This window comes from Equus asinus, chromosome 5 (assembly GCF_041296235.1).
Source record: "Equus asinus isolate D_3611 breed Donkey chromosome 5, EquAss-T2T_v2, whole genome shotgun sequence".
NCBI classification, from domain to species: Eukaryota; Metazoa; Chordata; class Mammalia; order Perissodactyla; family Equidae; genus Equus; species Equus asinus.
In genome coordinates, this window is record NC_091794.1 from 49,859,935 (window position 1) to 49,877,161 (window position 17,227).

At 42.6% G+C, this 17,227-nt stretch overlaps 1 protein-coding gene across 5 annotated transcripts in view; it reads left to right on the plus strand.

Annotated features, from left to right (window-relative positions):
* LRRC31 (leucine rich repeat containing 31) overlaps window positions 1-17,227 on the plus strand; it is a 31,898-nt gene that overhangs the window by 9,250 nt on the left and 5,421 nt on the right. For 4 of the 5 annotated variants that reach the window (XM_014846482.3, XM_070509479.1, XM_070509477.1 and 1 more), the window contains 5 exons: window positions 6,925-7,092; window positions 9,526-9,693; window positions 9,919-10,086; window positions 10,887-11,054; window positions 13,706-13,873. In XM_014846482.3, the coding sequence (XP_014701968.1) occupies window positions 6,925-7,092; window positions 9,526-9,693; window positions 9,919-10,086; window positions 10,887-11,054; window positions 13,706-13,873 (840 nt within the window). The remainder of the gene's footprint in view (window positions 1-6,924; window positions 7,093-9,525; window positions 9,694-9,918; window positions 10,087-10,886; window positions 11,055-13,705; window positions 13,874-17,227) is intronic. The other variant, XM_070509478.1, reaches the window with a different exon arrangement.

Genomic DNA, 17,227 nt, shown 5'->3' on the forward strand with positions numbered 1-17,227 from the left:
TTAAGTGCTTTGAATGCTGGTAAAAAGAAAACAATTTTTCACTTGTAAGTGTGGCTTTAGGATGTTGGAAAGGCTGGAGGAGCTGCAGCTGTAACTATGGAGGCTCCCCATGCTCCGACTGCTGTCACCATTGTAACGTCCAAGACACCGTTTAAAAGCAAGCAAGCAAGATGTTTACCCCTCTGCTTGGGCATTTCCACTCTCAAGTCTTGTTGCTTCAGGAGATGAAAGTGGCCTTTGAGAATCTTTTTTCATAGAGAGTGACTTCACTTTTAACGAGCAATGGCAGACATTCAGACGGTTCCAATCAGGCTTTATGCCTGTCTAAACCTCCACATGTTGGTCCCTTTAAGTATAATGGGAGCTTTTTAAGGTGGTGATAGCTGGGTAATCAAGATTAAAAAGAAAAGTTAACAGGCACCCTCACTCTCAGCAGTCCTGGCCAACAGAGTGTGCCCCAGGCCTCCAGCCTGAAGATCCATAAGATGACAGGGTGATGGACATCAGAGGGTTTGCAAAATAAAAGGACTCGTACATGCATTACAGTGACAGTGGTAGTAGAGTTGCAGCAGTAGTATGACCACTTCCAATGCAATAAAGGAGGTCCTATGAAATCTTATGGAGACACTGCTGCATTTTCAGAGTGCAGTTACTTGCAGAAATAGAAAACATCCTGAGGAGGTGACATCAGCATCATAGCAGAGTAAGTTCTCCCAGTAATCTCTCCCCTCCGACATACAACGAAAAGGACATTCATACTCCAACAGAGGACATCCAGGCAGAACACAAAAGATGCCTGAGAGACCCACGCAGCCGTATGATGGAGGGTGGAGAGGCTGGAGCATCCCTTGGAGGAGGTAGAACAGGGTAAGATGAAACTTCCCTCCCTCCCCTAAAGACTTTGATCTGGACCGCAGGAGGCCTCTGAGAGGGAAGGAATGGGGGAGGGGACGTTTGTTCATGGAAACATCAAGGATTCCCTGAGGGCCCTTGCAGCCTAGAGGGAAGCCCTCTACCCAGGCGAAAGATTTTGCAGGGGGTGACCTCATCAAGCCAACACCCCAGGAAAACGGATAGTGAGAGCAGACCAAGAAAACCTGAGAGCATGAAAGAGAAAGTACCCCTCTCCCTCCCCGCCCCCCCAGCACCTGGGATCTCGCTGAAGGCAGAGGGCTCAGAATATGCAGCTCTTGACCCCCTGGCAGTGACAATAGGCAATAACTGCAACCAAACAACACCAGGATGTGAAAAAACAGAGCCACTCCCTCTAGCAATATCAAACATTTTATCGGATATCCAGACCAGAGAGAAAATAACAAGTACCCAGAAATACGTCCTGAGGACACAGAAATATGTAATCTAAATGACAAAGAATTCAAAATAGCTATCATCAAAAACCAGTAATACGTCCTGAGGACACAGAAATATGTAATCTAAATGACAAAGAATTCAAAATAGCTATCATCAAAAACCTCAACAAATTAAAAGAGGATGTAGAGAAACAACTCAATGACTTCAGGAGCTACTTCACAAAAGAGATCAAAACTATAAAGAAGAATCAATCAGAAATATTAGAGAGGAAAGACACAATGGAATAAATAAAACAAAATATGGATTCCCTGAACACTCAAGTGGACATCATAGAGGAGCATATCAGCATAATCGAAGATAGACATGTTGAAATGCTCCAGATAGAGGAGGAGAGAGAATTAAGACTAAAAGGAAATGAAGAAAGTCTCTGAGAAATAGCTGACTCAATTAGGAAATGCAACATAAGAATTATAGGTATTAAAGAAGAGAAGAGAAGGAGAATGGAGCAGGAAGCTTGTTCAAAGAAGTGATAGCAGAGAACTTCCCAAACCTAGGGAAGGAGATGGAAGTCCATGTGGAAGAACCTATCAGATCTCCAAAATATGTCAATGTAAAAAGACTTACCGCAAGGCGTATAGTAGTGAAACTGGCAAAAGTGAATGACAAAGAAAGAATACTAAGGGCAGCAAGACAGAAGAAAATAACCTACAAAAGAACCCCTATCAGGCTTTCAGTGGATTTATCTGAAGGGACCTTACAGGCTAGGAGAGACTGGAATGACATATTCAAATCTTTGAAGGACAAAAACTTTCAGCCAAGAATACTCTATCCAGTGAAAATATCCTCCTATATGATAGAGAAATAAAAACTTTCCCAGACAAACATAAGCTAAGGGAGTTTGTAGCCACGAGACCCACTCCCTCAACAAGAACTCCTCAAGAAGGCCTTCATACCTGGAAAAAAAAAGGGAGAAAGGGGTTGCAAAGCATGGAGGAAGGAGATAAGTAGGTAGACAGAATCAGAACAGGATAGCAAATACTCAAGCATAGCGTTAAAGACAAAGGGAAGGAAAACACAAAAAACAAAGATAATCTTGTCATTTTAACCACAAACTCATAACACAAGATGGAATAAGATGTGAGAAAAACAACTTAGGAGGAGAAGAGGAAAGGGACTGACTCGGTTTGGTCTAAGGAAATAAGAGGCCATCAGAAAAGGGACTTTTCTTATCCACGAGATTTTGAATACAAACTTCATGGTAACCACCAAACAAAAAAGCAGAACAGAGATGCAAATAATAAATAAGGAGAAAACAAGGAAACACAACATAAAAATCTACATAACTCGACTGGTAGACCAAAATACGCATGATGAGAAACAAAGGAAATGCAAGAGAAGTAGAAAATGAGTGATAAAATGGCAGCATCAAGCCCTCATACATCGATAATCACCCTAAATGTAAATGGATTGAATTCTCCAATAAAAAGACACAGAGTGGTAAGATGGATTAAAGAACAAGACCCCAAAATATGCTGCCTCCAGGAAACACATCTCAGCTCCAATGACAAACACAGGCTCAGAGTTAAGGGATGGGAGATGATACTGCAAGCTAATGGCAAACAAAAGAAAGCAGGTGTTGCAATACTTGTATCAGACAAAGTAGACTTCAAGATAAGACAGGTAAAGAGAGACAAAGAGGGGCAGTATATAATGATCAAAGGGACTTTCTATCAAGAAGAAATAACTTATAAATATCTATGCACCCAACACAGGAGCACCAAAGTACGTAAAAGTAACTATTAGCAAACCTAAAAGAAGTTATTAATAATAACACAATAATACTAGGGGACCTCAACACTCCACTCACATCAATGGATAGATCATCCAGACAGAAAATCAACGAGGAAACAGTGGAATTAAATGAAAAGCTAGACCAATTGGACTTAATAGATGTATATAGAACACTCCATGCAAAAACAGCAGAATACACATTCTTCTCAAGTGCACATGGAACATTCTCAAGGGTAGACCATATGTTGGGAAACAAGGCAAGCCTCAATAAATTTAAGAAGATTGAAATAATAACAAGCATCTTTTCTGATCACAATGCTGTAAAGCTAGAAATTAATTATGAGAAAAAAGCTGAGAAAGGGACAAAGATGTGGAGACTAAACAACATGCTATTGAACAAGCAATGGATCATTGAAGAAATTAAAGGCGAAATAAAAAAATATCTGGAGACAAATGAAAATGAAAACATACCATACCAACTCTTATGGGATGCAGCAAAAGCCGTATTAGGAGGGAAATTCAATGCAATACAGGCTCACCTTAACAAACAAGAAAAATCCCAAATAAGCAATCTCAAACTACACTCAAGTGAATTAGAAAAAGAAGAACAAACAAAGCCCAAAGTCAATAGAAGGAGAGAAATAAAAAAATCAGAACAGAAATAAATGCTATGGAAACAAAGAAGGCAGTAGAAAGGATCAATGAAACACAGAGCTGGTTCTTTGAGAAGATAAATAAAATTGACAAACCCCTAGCTGGACTTACAAAGAAAAAAAGAGAGAAAGCTCAGATAAATAAAATTGGAAACGAAAGAGGAGAAATAACAATGGATACCACAGAAATACAACGGATTATAAGAGAGTACTACAAAAAACTATATGCCAACAAAATGGACAATCTAGAGGAAATGGATAAATTCTTAGACTCTTACAACCTCCCAAAGCTGAATCAAGAAGAAATAGAGAATCTGAATAGACCAATTACAAGTAAAGATATTGAAACAGTAATCAAAAGCATCCCAAAGAATAAAAGCCCAAGACCAGATGGCTTCCCTGGGAATTCTACCAAACTTTCAGAGAGGATTTAATACCTATCCTTCTCAAGCTATTCCAAAAAATTAGGGAAGATGGAATGCTTCCTAACACATTCTACAAGGCCAACATCACTCTGATACCAAAGCCTGACAAGGACAACACAAAAAAGGAAAACTACAGGCCAATACCACTGATGAACATAGAGACAAAAATCCTCAACAAAATATTGGCAACCCGAATACAGCAATACATCAAAAAGATCATACATCGTGATCAAGTGGGATTTACACCAGGGACACAGGGATGGTCCAACATCCGCAAATCAATCAATATGATACACCACATTAACAAAATGAGGAATAAAAACCACATGATCATCTCAACAGATGCAGAAAAGGCATTTGACAAGATCCAACAGCCATTTATGATAAAAAACTCTTAACAAAATGAAGATAGAAGGAAATTACCTCAACATAATAAAGGCCATATATGACAAACCCACAGCCAACCTCATACTCAATGGGGAAAAACTGAATGCCATCCCCCTGAGAACAGGAACAAGACAAGGATGCTCACTATCACCACTCTTATTCAACATAGTACTGGAGGTTTTGGCCAGAGCAATTAGGCAAGAGAAAGGAATAAAAGGAATGCAAATAGGGAGTGAAGAAGTGAAACTCTCACTGTTTGCAGATGACACGATCTTATATGTAGAAAACCCTAAAGAATCCATTGGAAAACTATTAGAAATAATTAACAACTACAGTAAAGTTGTGGGGTACAAAATCAACTTACAAAACTCAGTTGCAGTTCTGTACTCTAATCACGAACTTACAGAAAGAGAACTCAAGAATACAATTCCATTTACAATCACAGCAAAAAGAATAAAGTACCTAGGAATAAATTTAACTAAGGAGGTGAAAGACTTATACAGTGAAAACTATAGGACATTATTGCAAGAAATAGATAATGACATAAAGAGATGGAAAGAGATTCCATGCACATGGATTGGAAGAATAAACATAGTTAAAATGTCCATACTACCCAAAGTAATCTACAGATTCAACGCAATCCCAATCAGAATTCCAATGACATTCTTCACGGAAATAGAACAAAGAATCCTAAGATTCATATGGTGCAACCAAAGACCCTGAATTGCTAAAGAAATCCTGAGAAAAAAGAACAAAGCTGGAGGCATCACAATCCCTGACTTCAAAATGTACTACAAAGCCATAGTGATCAAAATAGCATGGTACTGGCACAAAAACAGGCATACAGATCAACGGAACAGAACTGAAAGCCCAGAAATAAAACCACACATATATGGACAGCTAACCTTTGACAAAGGTGCCAAGAACATACAATGGAGAAAGACAATCTCTTCAATAAGGGGTGTTGGGAAAACTGGACAGCCACATGCAAAAGAATGAATGTAGACCATTATCTCACACCATACACAAAAATAAACTCAAAATGGATTAAAGACTGGAAGATAAGTGCTGAAACCATAAAACTCCTGGAAGATAATATAGGTAGTACACTCTTTGACAATGAACTTAAAAGAATCTTTTTGAATACCATGTCTTCTCAGACAAGGGAAAGAAAGAAAAAATAAACAAGTGGGAGTTCATCAGACTAAAGAGCTTCTGCAGAGCAAAAGAAACAAGCATCAAAACAAAAAGGCAACCCACCAATTGAGAGAAAATATTTGCAAATCACATATCCGATAAGGGGTTCATCTCCATAAAATATAAGGAGCCCACACAACTAAACAACAAAAAACAAACAGCCTGATCAAAAAATGGGCAGAGGATATGAACAGACATTTTTCCAAAGAAGACATACAGATGGCCAATAGACACATGAAAAGATGTTCAACATCACTAATCATCAAGGAAATGCAAATCAAAACTACACTAAGATATTACCTTACACCTGTTAAATTGGCTATAATCACTAAGACTAAAAATAACATGTTGGAGAGGGTGTGGAGAGAAGGGAACCCTCATACACTACTGGTGAGAATGCAAACTGGTGCAACCACTATGGAAAACAGTATGAAGATTCCTCAAAAAACTAAAAATAGAACTATGATATGACCCAGCTATTTCACTACTGGGTATCTACCCAAACAACTTGAAATCAACAATCCAAAGTAACATACGTGCCCCTATGTTCACTGCAGCACTATTCACAATAGCCAAGACATGGAAGCAATCTGAGCACCCATCAAGTGATGATTGGATAAAGAAGATGTGGTATATATACAATGGAATACTACTCAGCCATAAAAAAAGAAAAAATCATCCTATTTGCAACAACATGGATGGACCTGGAGGGTATTATGCTAAGTGAAATAAACCAGACTAAGAAAGACAAAAACCTGATGATTTCACTCATATATGGAATATAAACAAACACATGGACAAAGGAAACAGTTGAGTGGTTACCAGGGGAAGTGGGGGGCTGGGCACAGGAGGTGAAGGGGAGTGCTTATGTGGTGACAGTCAAGAAATAATGTACAAATGAAATCTCACAATGATGTAAACTATTATGAACTCAAATTAAAAAAAAAAGAAAGCATCCCAAGAAATAGGAAATGTAAATGTCACAATTTCCCCAATTGCACTGCCGAGAGATCCCTGCTTTGTTGAAAGTCAACATGCCTACCCCTGCTCTATTCTCTTTCAGCGCAAAACTGTATCTTGTGCATATAGGCATGGAATCCTATTTACTACAAATCACGAATTACAGATGCAAATGTGTGTTTTCTTTTCTTCACTTCTAGTTGCTTTGCTGCCTTTTCTCCCAGACTTGGAAGAACTGGATATTTCCTGGAATGATTTCATAGGAGGAACCCTCCATTTAATCACCCAGCAAATGCATCTTGTCAGCAAGTTAAAAATCCTAAGGCTGGGTAGTTGCAGACTTACCACTGATGATGTTCGAGCACTGGGTATGATGAATGCTTCCCTTAAAAGACGGCTTCACTTGAAGCATCTTTGCAGCCTGACCCCCAGCTGCCCCTATGGGTGCTCAGAGAGAAGAGCACTGTGCATGATGCAATGCTATGCTGAGCACTTGCATAACTTGTAAGGTGCTCTGTAACCTGTACCTGCCATTGTGCTAAGTCCTGGGACAGAGAAGAGAATAAGGCTGACCAGCTGCCTGCTCTGATAGAGTTTAAGTGGAGATAATTGTAAAACTTGCTCACTCGGGATCTGTTACCTCATCTGCAAAATAGAGGAGTTGGGGTAGATAATAGTTAAGTTCTTTTCCAATTCCAAAATAATCTTTTCTATCTTCCACTTCCATTTTAAAAAATTTATCAAAACAAGATTTTCAATTAAAAGCAATGGTTTAAGTAGAACTAGAATCTCAAGTTAGTTTATATACTGAACATAGAATAACATAGAACATAGGGTAAGATGGGTCATGCTACCAGCCCAACTGCTTTACTAAAAGGCTTGCTGGTTTTTAGATGTCATTAATGTTTTTTTAATTCTCTTTTTGGTATGAAGTTTTTTATTTCAATGACGTATTTTGATCATTTACATCCTTGCAAAGATTTCTGCAAAAACAACATAATTCATGCCAAATGTCTTCTCTCTAGTCCCTCCCTAGGAGACGGGGGCCAGCTGATGGCTCCTGGCCCTCCCTTCCTATAGTTGAGGAAAAACATCATACATCTCAGAGCTGGCCAGATCCTAGTCCCACTTCTAACTAGCTTTGTGACCACGGACAAATGATTTAACCTTTCTGAGCATCAGTTTTCTTATCTCTGAAACGGGGGTGAATTCATGGGGTGGTTAAATAATTTCTGTGACGTACCCACTATATGCCTGGCACTTAGTAGGTACTCAATCATTGGTAGTTCTTCCTTTCACTATTCCCTCATCCAAAATTCCCTTTCTGTGGTTTCACATGATTGATTTAGGCCCCCCGGTTAGCAGCTGGTTATTGTGTAGCAGAGTCACAAATTTAACATACTGTTACTCGGGCGTGAAAAGAAAATGTCATTTATTTTCTATGGTTAATCTTTTTCATGATCCTCCACTCTTAAGAAACCAGGAAATGGACTTTCTGCCCTGCGCCCCACTCCACACTTCTCTGGTCCAGGAGAGAGTCTGCACCTTTGTCGCTCTCATGTTTTTTGCTCTCTCCCCTCTCCCAGAGTCTTTCTCTTCTCTGGAAGGACTTCTGCATCCTCTCCCATCAGAAGGGGCTTTCGTTAGCCTGACTGGCAGATGGAGTACAGGGAGGATAAATGGTTTTCTGATAAGAGAACATAAATCAGGAGGCGTTTCAACATTATTACACCTGTTACAGTTGCTTAGTGCGGGTGGGCAAATGCCTGGCACTCCAGGACCGTGTGCCCTGCAGTCATAGCTAAGCAATCATGCACTCTTTCACCCCGATCCTGGGGGACACTTCAGGGCTATAGAAAGCCACCTGCAACTGACTGGTGATGGCGCACAAAATAACACCTGTGCCGGGAAAACATGCATTTTCACATGGGGCTCCTGGACTCTCAAAACCTTAATCTGTACAACGAATAACCAATGGGGGAAGTCTAAGCCCAGTAGTAGACCGTGGAAGAGAGGCTTCTGGACACAGGGGACTTTCCAGCACTCTTAATTGTTTGGTGTTAATACTGACTGCACATCGAGAAGTGCATCCTCCACGTGTGTGGCCCTCCACCCTCTTCTGCTCAAGGCAGTGAAATCATTCCTAAGGCTGACCTCTCTGTCACTTCCCCTCTCCTCTCCCAGCCTCCACTCCATAGCCCTTGGCTGCTTTGCTTTGTGAAATGGACTCAGAAATGTCATTTCACCTCTCTCCCTGCACCCTCATCTACCCACAAAGGCTCTGTGTCTGTTAGGAGCTGCTGGGGCCTGATGCCTCATTATTAGTTCCCCTCAGCAATGGTTGTTCAGTTGTCTGTGATATTCTTGGTGTCCACGTGAGCTTTACCCCTGTGGTGGCCAGGGCCCTGCCTGGCCTCACTGCTATCTCTGGCCGAGCTTCCCAGCAGTGCTGATCCCAGACAGGTGGATGCCAGGAAGTAGATGGACTAGTCCAAATATTTTCTACCACAAAAACAACTCAGGAAAACCACCCTGCTGACAGGTGGATTTTGTTAACAGTAATTTTTGCTCATAGGCGTGGCTTCAGAACTTCAGAGAGATTAGAACTGCTGTGTCTGTAAATAGGGAAGCTCGCCCTGTGGAGGGTGGGCCGGAACTGGACCCTTTTCTCCTGTCTGTTCCTTGGCATCTAACCAGCCCCAGCTTCAATATTCCATAATTGATGGTGGGACTGATTTTGAAACCAATTCCCTGCTTTGTGAACTAGCGATCAACCTGATCTTTGGGCCCTTTTACAACAGGAGACGCAATTAAAGTGATACCTCAACTTGAAGAGCTGAATTTGTCCTGGAATGGTAAAGTGGGAGGAAACTTGCCTCTCCTCCTTCAGAATTTCCAAGAAGGGAGCAAGATACAAACGCTTGAGCTTGTGGATTGTGCCCTCACGTCAGAAGATGGGGCGTTTGTGGGTAAGTGGAATTTGGAAGAGTCCTTCCCAGAAAAGAAAAAAGTGAACTGCCCATCATTGGATAGGTGAGGAGTCTAAGCGGCTGTTGTCTCTCACCCTGGATTCTAAGAGTGGCTCACTACATCCTTGGGTCACTGGAAGCTGCACCCCCCTCCTGCCCGCCTCGACTTTCACACCTTGCATTCTTACTGAGTTGCTCTCCTTGCTTGGATTCCCTTCCTTCCAGGTCGGTTGCTGCCTGTGCTGCAAAATCTTGAAGTCCTTGATCTTTCCATTAACGGAAACATCGGCGGCAGTGTAAACAGTATTGCTCAGGGATTAAAGAGCACCTCAAATCTGAAAGTACTCAAGTTACATTCATGTGGATTATCACAAAAGAGCGTCAAGCTGTTGGGTGAGTTAGCTATATGTGTGTAAGCATATATATGTATACAGATATTTAATTTTAGTTTTAAGCTGTTAGGAAATAAAATATAAACAGTGGTTGTATTGGAGAATGAGATTATAGGTAATTAAAATCTTCACGTTTTATTTATTTTCTACATCTTTTACAGTGAGCATATACTTTCATGATTACAATAATAACCTTTTAAAACAGCTGACTCTGAAAAGGCCAGGATATTTTAGGTTTGAGATAGACTCTGGGCCAAATAAAAGTTTCTGTGCTCCTAAAGCTCTCTATTTTTCTCTTGCTTTTGAAAACATCAGCATTATTTTCTGCTCAGTGGTAGGAAGGAATTGGTACTGATAAAAAGAATGGCTTCAGAGGCACCTGTAGTTAAAACTTGCTCCTCTAGATAAAGTAACCCTATTAAGGGAGTATATGAAGTGAAATTGTGTTTTTCCCTTCAACTTACAGAGCCTGGAAAGTCCTTCTCACTGGCAGTTTGAGTAAGTCTAGAATTCTGTGAAAATAAATGCCAGTGCTCAAGAGTAGCTGGAGGAGAACCAGACTTGCAGGATTCCATTCAAAACCGTTGCCCATCAGTGCAGATCACAGGGAACACGCATTTGAGGCCGTGGTCAGGCCCAAAGAGGGCTAGATGGTAGGAAGTCTAGAGTTATTCCTCCATCTTGGCTTTTGTCAACCGCATGTGTTTTCTCAGTCTTCCTTCTGCATGCTGCCGCCTCCCCTGCTCCCCTCCCGCCTACCACCTTGTAATTGTCAGAATGGGATTTTGACTTTCTTTGTAGATGCTGCTTTTGGACACTTGGGTGAGCTGAGAAAATTAGACCTCTCCTGCAACAAGGAGCTGGGGGGAGGCTTTGAGGACTCGGCAGCTCAGTTGGCCACGTTGGAGCGTCTGGAAGCCCTGGATCTTCACCAGTGCTCGCTAACGGAGGATGACGTGGTGTCACTGAGTAAGCACGAGCCTCAGGGCCAAGGGAGGACTTTTGGAGCCTTGGCTTATGTTTGGAAACTTGGAAAACTTGAGACGTACCCTTAAACTTACTGTTTATGAAGTTATGGGAGGATCAAACCACAAAAGTTGTGTGAATGCCCCAATGTAGCGTTTGTCATGTGTTAAGTGCCCAGGCAATGTTAGCGAATCTACATTCCTCCTATACACGTCTGCAAATGAGAGATGTGGCACTTGAAGGAGGGAATTTTGCATTTATGTTGCTGTTTGGAAATGAATCTGTTAGTGTCACAAAGTTTATTACAAACAGGGATGTAGAGAGAAAGCTAAAACGAAGGGTGTTGAGGCTTTCAGACTAACAAGAGAAGTCATCACTTAAGTACAAATGAAGTTACAGAAAAAGTCAGTGGGGTGGTGCGTAATGGGTGTACATTACAACTTCAGGTAACTACACTTACTCTCCTGCCGCAGACACAGCCCTGTAATTACAACGTGTAATGGACAAATGCGGTTTCCCGTAACAAACAGCAAGCCTAGCCTTGAGATTGAGGGTTTTGTTCCATTTGCGGCCACAGTAAACCTTCAAAATACATCCAGAATCTGACTGTGGCTCACCATCTAGACTCCACTACCCTGGTCTAGGCCACTGTCATCTCATGCCTAGATTTTTGTGAGAGTCCAAATGGACTCCCTCTTCCTCTGTCACTCTGACTTCATTCTCTCTACTCCTTCCCCTCATTGACTCTGCTCCAGCCACACTGTCTGTGCTGATCCTCATGTACACCAGCCATGCTCTGTCCCTGGGGCCTTTGCCCTTGCAATCTCCAGAGAATGAGCTCCCCTCGGGTAGGGGTGTGTCTTCTCCAGCATCTCTCCATTGCTCAAGCACAAGGTCTGGCACATAATTGGCACCCAGTAAATGCTTGTTGAATTTCAGATCGATTGAATGAATGACTCAATGAAGAACAAGAATGAAAAGAATTTTTTAGTACAATTTGGGGAGGAAAACACTAAAATAGATTTTTAGGTCTAATATCTATCTTTTAGACCTGGTGAGTTATTTCCTAGACTCTTATCCCTCAATTTGGGAAAATGAGAAGTGTTCAAGACTTTCGTGAAGATTTTAAAGTAACAAAATCCCTTTTTGGGCTCCAGGTGGAGCGTTATGGGGTATAACCATCCCCTTTACTTATGAGGGTCAGACCTGAGGAGGCACTCCTGAGTTATCAGTCCACCACATCCGAATAATGAATTTCCCTTGGTACAACTGAACAACGCAAATACCACATCTCATTTCTCAGAGGAAGATTAAAGTGTTGGAAGACCTCAATTGTTACCGCTAGTACGACAGAGGGATGAGCCTCTCTTATCTAGATTCGCAGCCACCAACATGGGTGAACAGCCCTGGAACGCCAGCAATTCTTTAATAACTGTAGAAAATTGCATTTTTCTCCTTCTGTTTAATTTTTTAAAGATGGCAATGAAAATGCATCCTGCTTATACCTCTGATGTTAAATAATTTAACATTCTTTCACCTGATCATTCTAGATATATCTCCAAAGAAATGGAATTATAGATCATTTAGCCAACAACTTTTGATTGATCTTCTAATTGTATGAGGCACTCTGCTGTGGACTGAGGGGAATTCACAGTCGAGGAGCTTCCGTCTGGTCAGGGTAGGACTCAACCAAGGACACGGTGAAATATGAAGTGCTGTGGGTGTTAGAAGAGGGAGAAATCCTTCCCTCTGTTGAGATCACAGTGCCTGCCTGCCTTCCCTTCCCCTCTCCTTCTGTGTCCTCCTTCCTTCCTCATGTAAACGCTTGTGCCTCCGATGTCCCAGGTTTCGATGCACACACAGCTCACCTTCAGTGAGGGAGGACAGAAAACCGACACACACACAAACAAAAAGATCACAAAATGCCGTGCTGTGAGAAAAATAAAATTGGGTGACGTGATAGGGACGATGGGGTAACTGTGGCTTCAATGGCCCTGGGAGGCTCTGAGGGGGTGAGCCAGCCCCCCAAAGGCCCCAGGATACTGCATTTCCCACCTTGGGAAGAACTGGGGCAAAGCCCTGGAGGCAGGAAAGGTAGTGGAGAGAGCGAAGGAGGGTCACACCTGGCATAGCGGGGGCCCTCCACACCCCTTCTAGTGCTGTCACCAGCACTGTCCTGATTGCTCAGTTCACTGCCTTCCTGGTACTTAGCAATCATCTTCTGAGAAACGAATGATAAGAGCGAACAGTTACTCAGCAGTTAGTGTCCCACACACTGTACCCAGCCCTTTCCATATACCAAGTGGTTTTATCTTCCCTATGACTCTGAAGTAGTATTGTTATTAAAAACTGCGGTTCAGAAAAGTTAAATAACTTGTCCAAAATCACACAGTTCTTTGGTGGCAGAGCCAGGATTAGAAGCCAGTCCTCTCTGTCTCCAGCGTCTTTGCTCTGAACTTCCAGTCTGAAGAGGCTTGAAGTAGGAGAGCCCAGGCTGCATACCGGGCAGAGTGACTGCTGTGTGTAGTGTGGGAGGTGGGCGGGGCTCAGACTGGGGAGGGGTGTGCCTGTCAATCAAGATTGTGGGAACTTACCGCCCAGAAGACCCTTGGCGAGATGGCGCCCAAAACCTGTCGCGGGTGGTGTTTTCACAGCTCAGGTCATCCCCTTACTCTCGAGTCTTCAAGAACTGGATTTATCCTCCAACAAAAAGATGGGCAGCTCTTCTGAACACCTCCTCAGCAGGCTCCGATTTTTACCGACACTGAAGTCGTTGCTAGTCAACAACTGTGCTTTGCAAAGTGAGACCTTCAGCGCCCTGGGTAAGAGAGGTCCCCAGGTCCCGCGGGCCTGGGGCAAGGGCAGCTGCCGCGGAGGCCGCTCTGCCCCACAGAGGAATTTCAGCCCGAGGCTCAGCCACAGGCAACTTTGGGAAGTACTGATTTGTCTTCTTTTCAGGAAGTATGCTCTTAAAGGTGACCTCCTGAAGGCCACATGAATGACTCTGGCATTTGCAAATTTTATACTTAAAATTTAAAGTGTATATAGCCAACTCTGGAGGTCCATGGTCATAGTAACTTGTAAATTCTCTGAGGCGCCAATATAAACGGGGATTGCTGTGAGTCTGATGGGGAAAGGGAGGCAATTTGAGTGCATGAGCCTTGCCCACTGCCTTGCATCGGCTTCCCGACAAGGTTTCTTGTCCTCTCTCAGGAATCTGGGCGCGCCTGAAAGTCATGGATTCAGCCCAGCCCACATCAAGGGTTTACTAAATCTGACATTTCTGGGGCAAGAGCATCACCAGGAAAGAGAGGGGGATGTTTTGAGACAAAGAGACTTTGCAGCATTTTCCCAAACATACACCCAAGCAACCAGCCCTTCAGACACAAGGGGCCTGCAGGGGTCCCCACCACCACCTCCAGGTTCAGTGATTCGCTGGAAGGACTCACGGCTCTCAGCATACACTTGTGCTCACTGTTAGATTTATTACAATGGAAGGGTACAAAGCAAAATCAGCAAAGGGAAAGGCGCGTTGGGCAGAGGCCAGAGGGAACCAGGCACAGCTTCCAAGAGTCCTCTCCCAGTGGAGTCACACAGGACGCGCTTCCTTCCTCCAGCAAGTTGTGATGACACCTATGAAATGATGTCTACAGGGGAGGCCCACGTGAACCTTCCAGTCCAGGGTGTTTACTGGGGTTAGTCATGAGGCACCCTCTACCTAGTACGTACCAAAATTCCAGGCTCAAAGGAAAGCTGGTGTGCAGCACAAATCATACTATTTGCACACAAATGCTTTAGCCACCATGAGCCACCCTTATCAGTTGGGGGTAGGGGGGTGCGGTGAGGGTGGGTGGGAACACTTCCGAATTCCAAGTTCCCCGGATGTCAGCCGGGGGCCAAACTCGCAGGAGGCCCCCCCTAGGGATCGCAGCCTCAGGCCTGCTGGCCTAACTCTGTTTTGCACACGTGCTCGAGATCAGAGTGGTTGGATTCTGGTGCTTCCTGGATGACGATGAAACTGAGTCCTTCTCTCTGACCTCCTCAGTGTTATGTCAGTTAACACTTCCTTAAAAATGAACTCCAGGGGGCCGGCCTGCTAGCGCAGCGGTTAAGTGGGCATGTTCTGTTCTGCGGCCTAGGGTTCGATGGTTCGGATCCCGGGTGCGGACATGACACCGCACGGCAAGCCATGCTGTGGCAGGCGTCCCACATATAAAGTGGAGGAAGATGGGCCTGGATGTTAGCTCAGGGTCAGTCTTCCTCAGCAAAAAGAGGAGGATTGGCCACAGATGTTGGCTCAGGGCTAATCTTCCTCAAAAAAAAAAAAAAAAGAACTCTACTATGGACAAGGCCTGTTATTAATGAAATAAATGTATTCTGTTAAAAAAAAGCTATTTACTAATATCTATTACTAAAAATAAATGCATACCATTTACCCAAAATTCCAAGTATTAGGGTACCCCAAATACCCCAATACTTTCTATTTAGGGTATGCTTGCCCTCCTTTTCAGCCCAAGTATTTTGTTCAACCCTCATGGACTTGGTCCTTGCTGTGTACTGCTCCCAACTTCCCCCAGCATTGCTCATCTTATGGTCCATGTGTCTGGATGGAGAAAAGTAGCAGAATGCATGCCTTTCAGACCTGGAGTTCTTAATCTGGAGGCCACAGCCCCCCTTTAAGAGAGTCGTCTATAGTTATAGCTGGGGGAGAGGGCTGTGACCACCCTAAAATTGATTGCAGTGTTTTTGTGGGCAGAGTGTATGGTACATTTTCTGGCTCTAACGCATCTGCGATCAGACTGCCTGAATTAAATCCTGGCTCCGGCTCTCATGACCTGAGGTTCTTAACGTCTCTGTGCTGTGGTTTCCTCGTCTGTAAGACATAAAATGGAATAATAGTATCATAGCTCATAGGATTGTAAGAACTACCTGGGTTAATACAGGTAAAGTTCTTGGAAAGGTGTCTGGCACGTAGTAAATGCCCAATAAATGTTAGTTGTTAATATTATTATGGGGAGAGAGTCTATAAATGTCATTTAAAAAGTAAATTGGATCTTATCACTACCCAGTTTAAAAAGAGTCAATGGCTGCCTGTAACACCTCCAGTAAATCCAGATTCCTTCATGTGGCCAGATGATGTGGCCCTGCTACCTCCCGGCCACTCCCCCTTTGCTCCCTGAATCCAGCCTCAGCTGGCCTCTCTCGGTTCCTTCCTGTCACCGGGCTCTCTTCTGGCTGCAGGCCTCCTGGTCTCTGGAATTCCCCACCCCATTCTTTCCGGAGAGCTCAGACTTCAGGCCCCCGTGTAAACGGCCCCTGTTAAGACATCCCATCTCTATCCAAATCAGTAGCTCTGTATCTTCTTTACAGCTTTTATGGGAATTTATAATTATGTCTTTATTTGTGTGATCTTTTTAATGTCCATTTTTCTCCCAGATTCTAACCTCCTTGAGGGCAAGGATTGTGTTTATTCTTCACTGAATGTCCAGAGGACATTTTAGGTATTTCTACATATTAGTTAAGTAAGTAAATAGGTAGTAGGTAGACAGACAGGCAGGCAAACTTCTCAAAGAGGTCTGTAATCCCCCAAATGGTTAGGTAAACACACATGCAACATATTCTATGTTCAGACTAATGTTCAGTTAGGAAAGTTCCACAAAAAATAAATTTGGGCACACCATGATGTTTTATAAATATGCTTCCTAGTTGGAAAAGGTTGAATTTTTTAAAGAAAATTTTGTTCTTAATTTTGTGTCTTCTGCCATCAGAAGACACGGCTCTTTCCAATTACAGCTGCTCAATCAATGAATCATAATCAAGGAGATATGTTAAATTACATCATCTGACATAAATCTATCATTTAATTTGAATTAAGAAGTAAATCAAGTAAACATATATTTCTCTACATCGCTTTTAGAAGAAAAATTTCCATTTCTTATTAATAGCTTTCTGTAGCATATGAGTGGGAGGGGTTTACTTATTAGATAGTATAAAAGAATATATATTTGTCCCTTGAACATATATTATTTTTTAGAAAGAAGCTGGAATAGTTTAAAGGGTAGCTAACCACCATAGCTTGTGAATAAAATCATTCTGGTTAATTTTAATGTTAGAGGAAACTGAGAATTAAGCATAAAAATTTTAAATTTCCTTTAAAAATGTTTCCCAAATACATT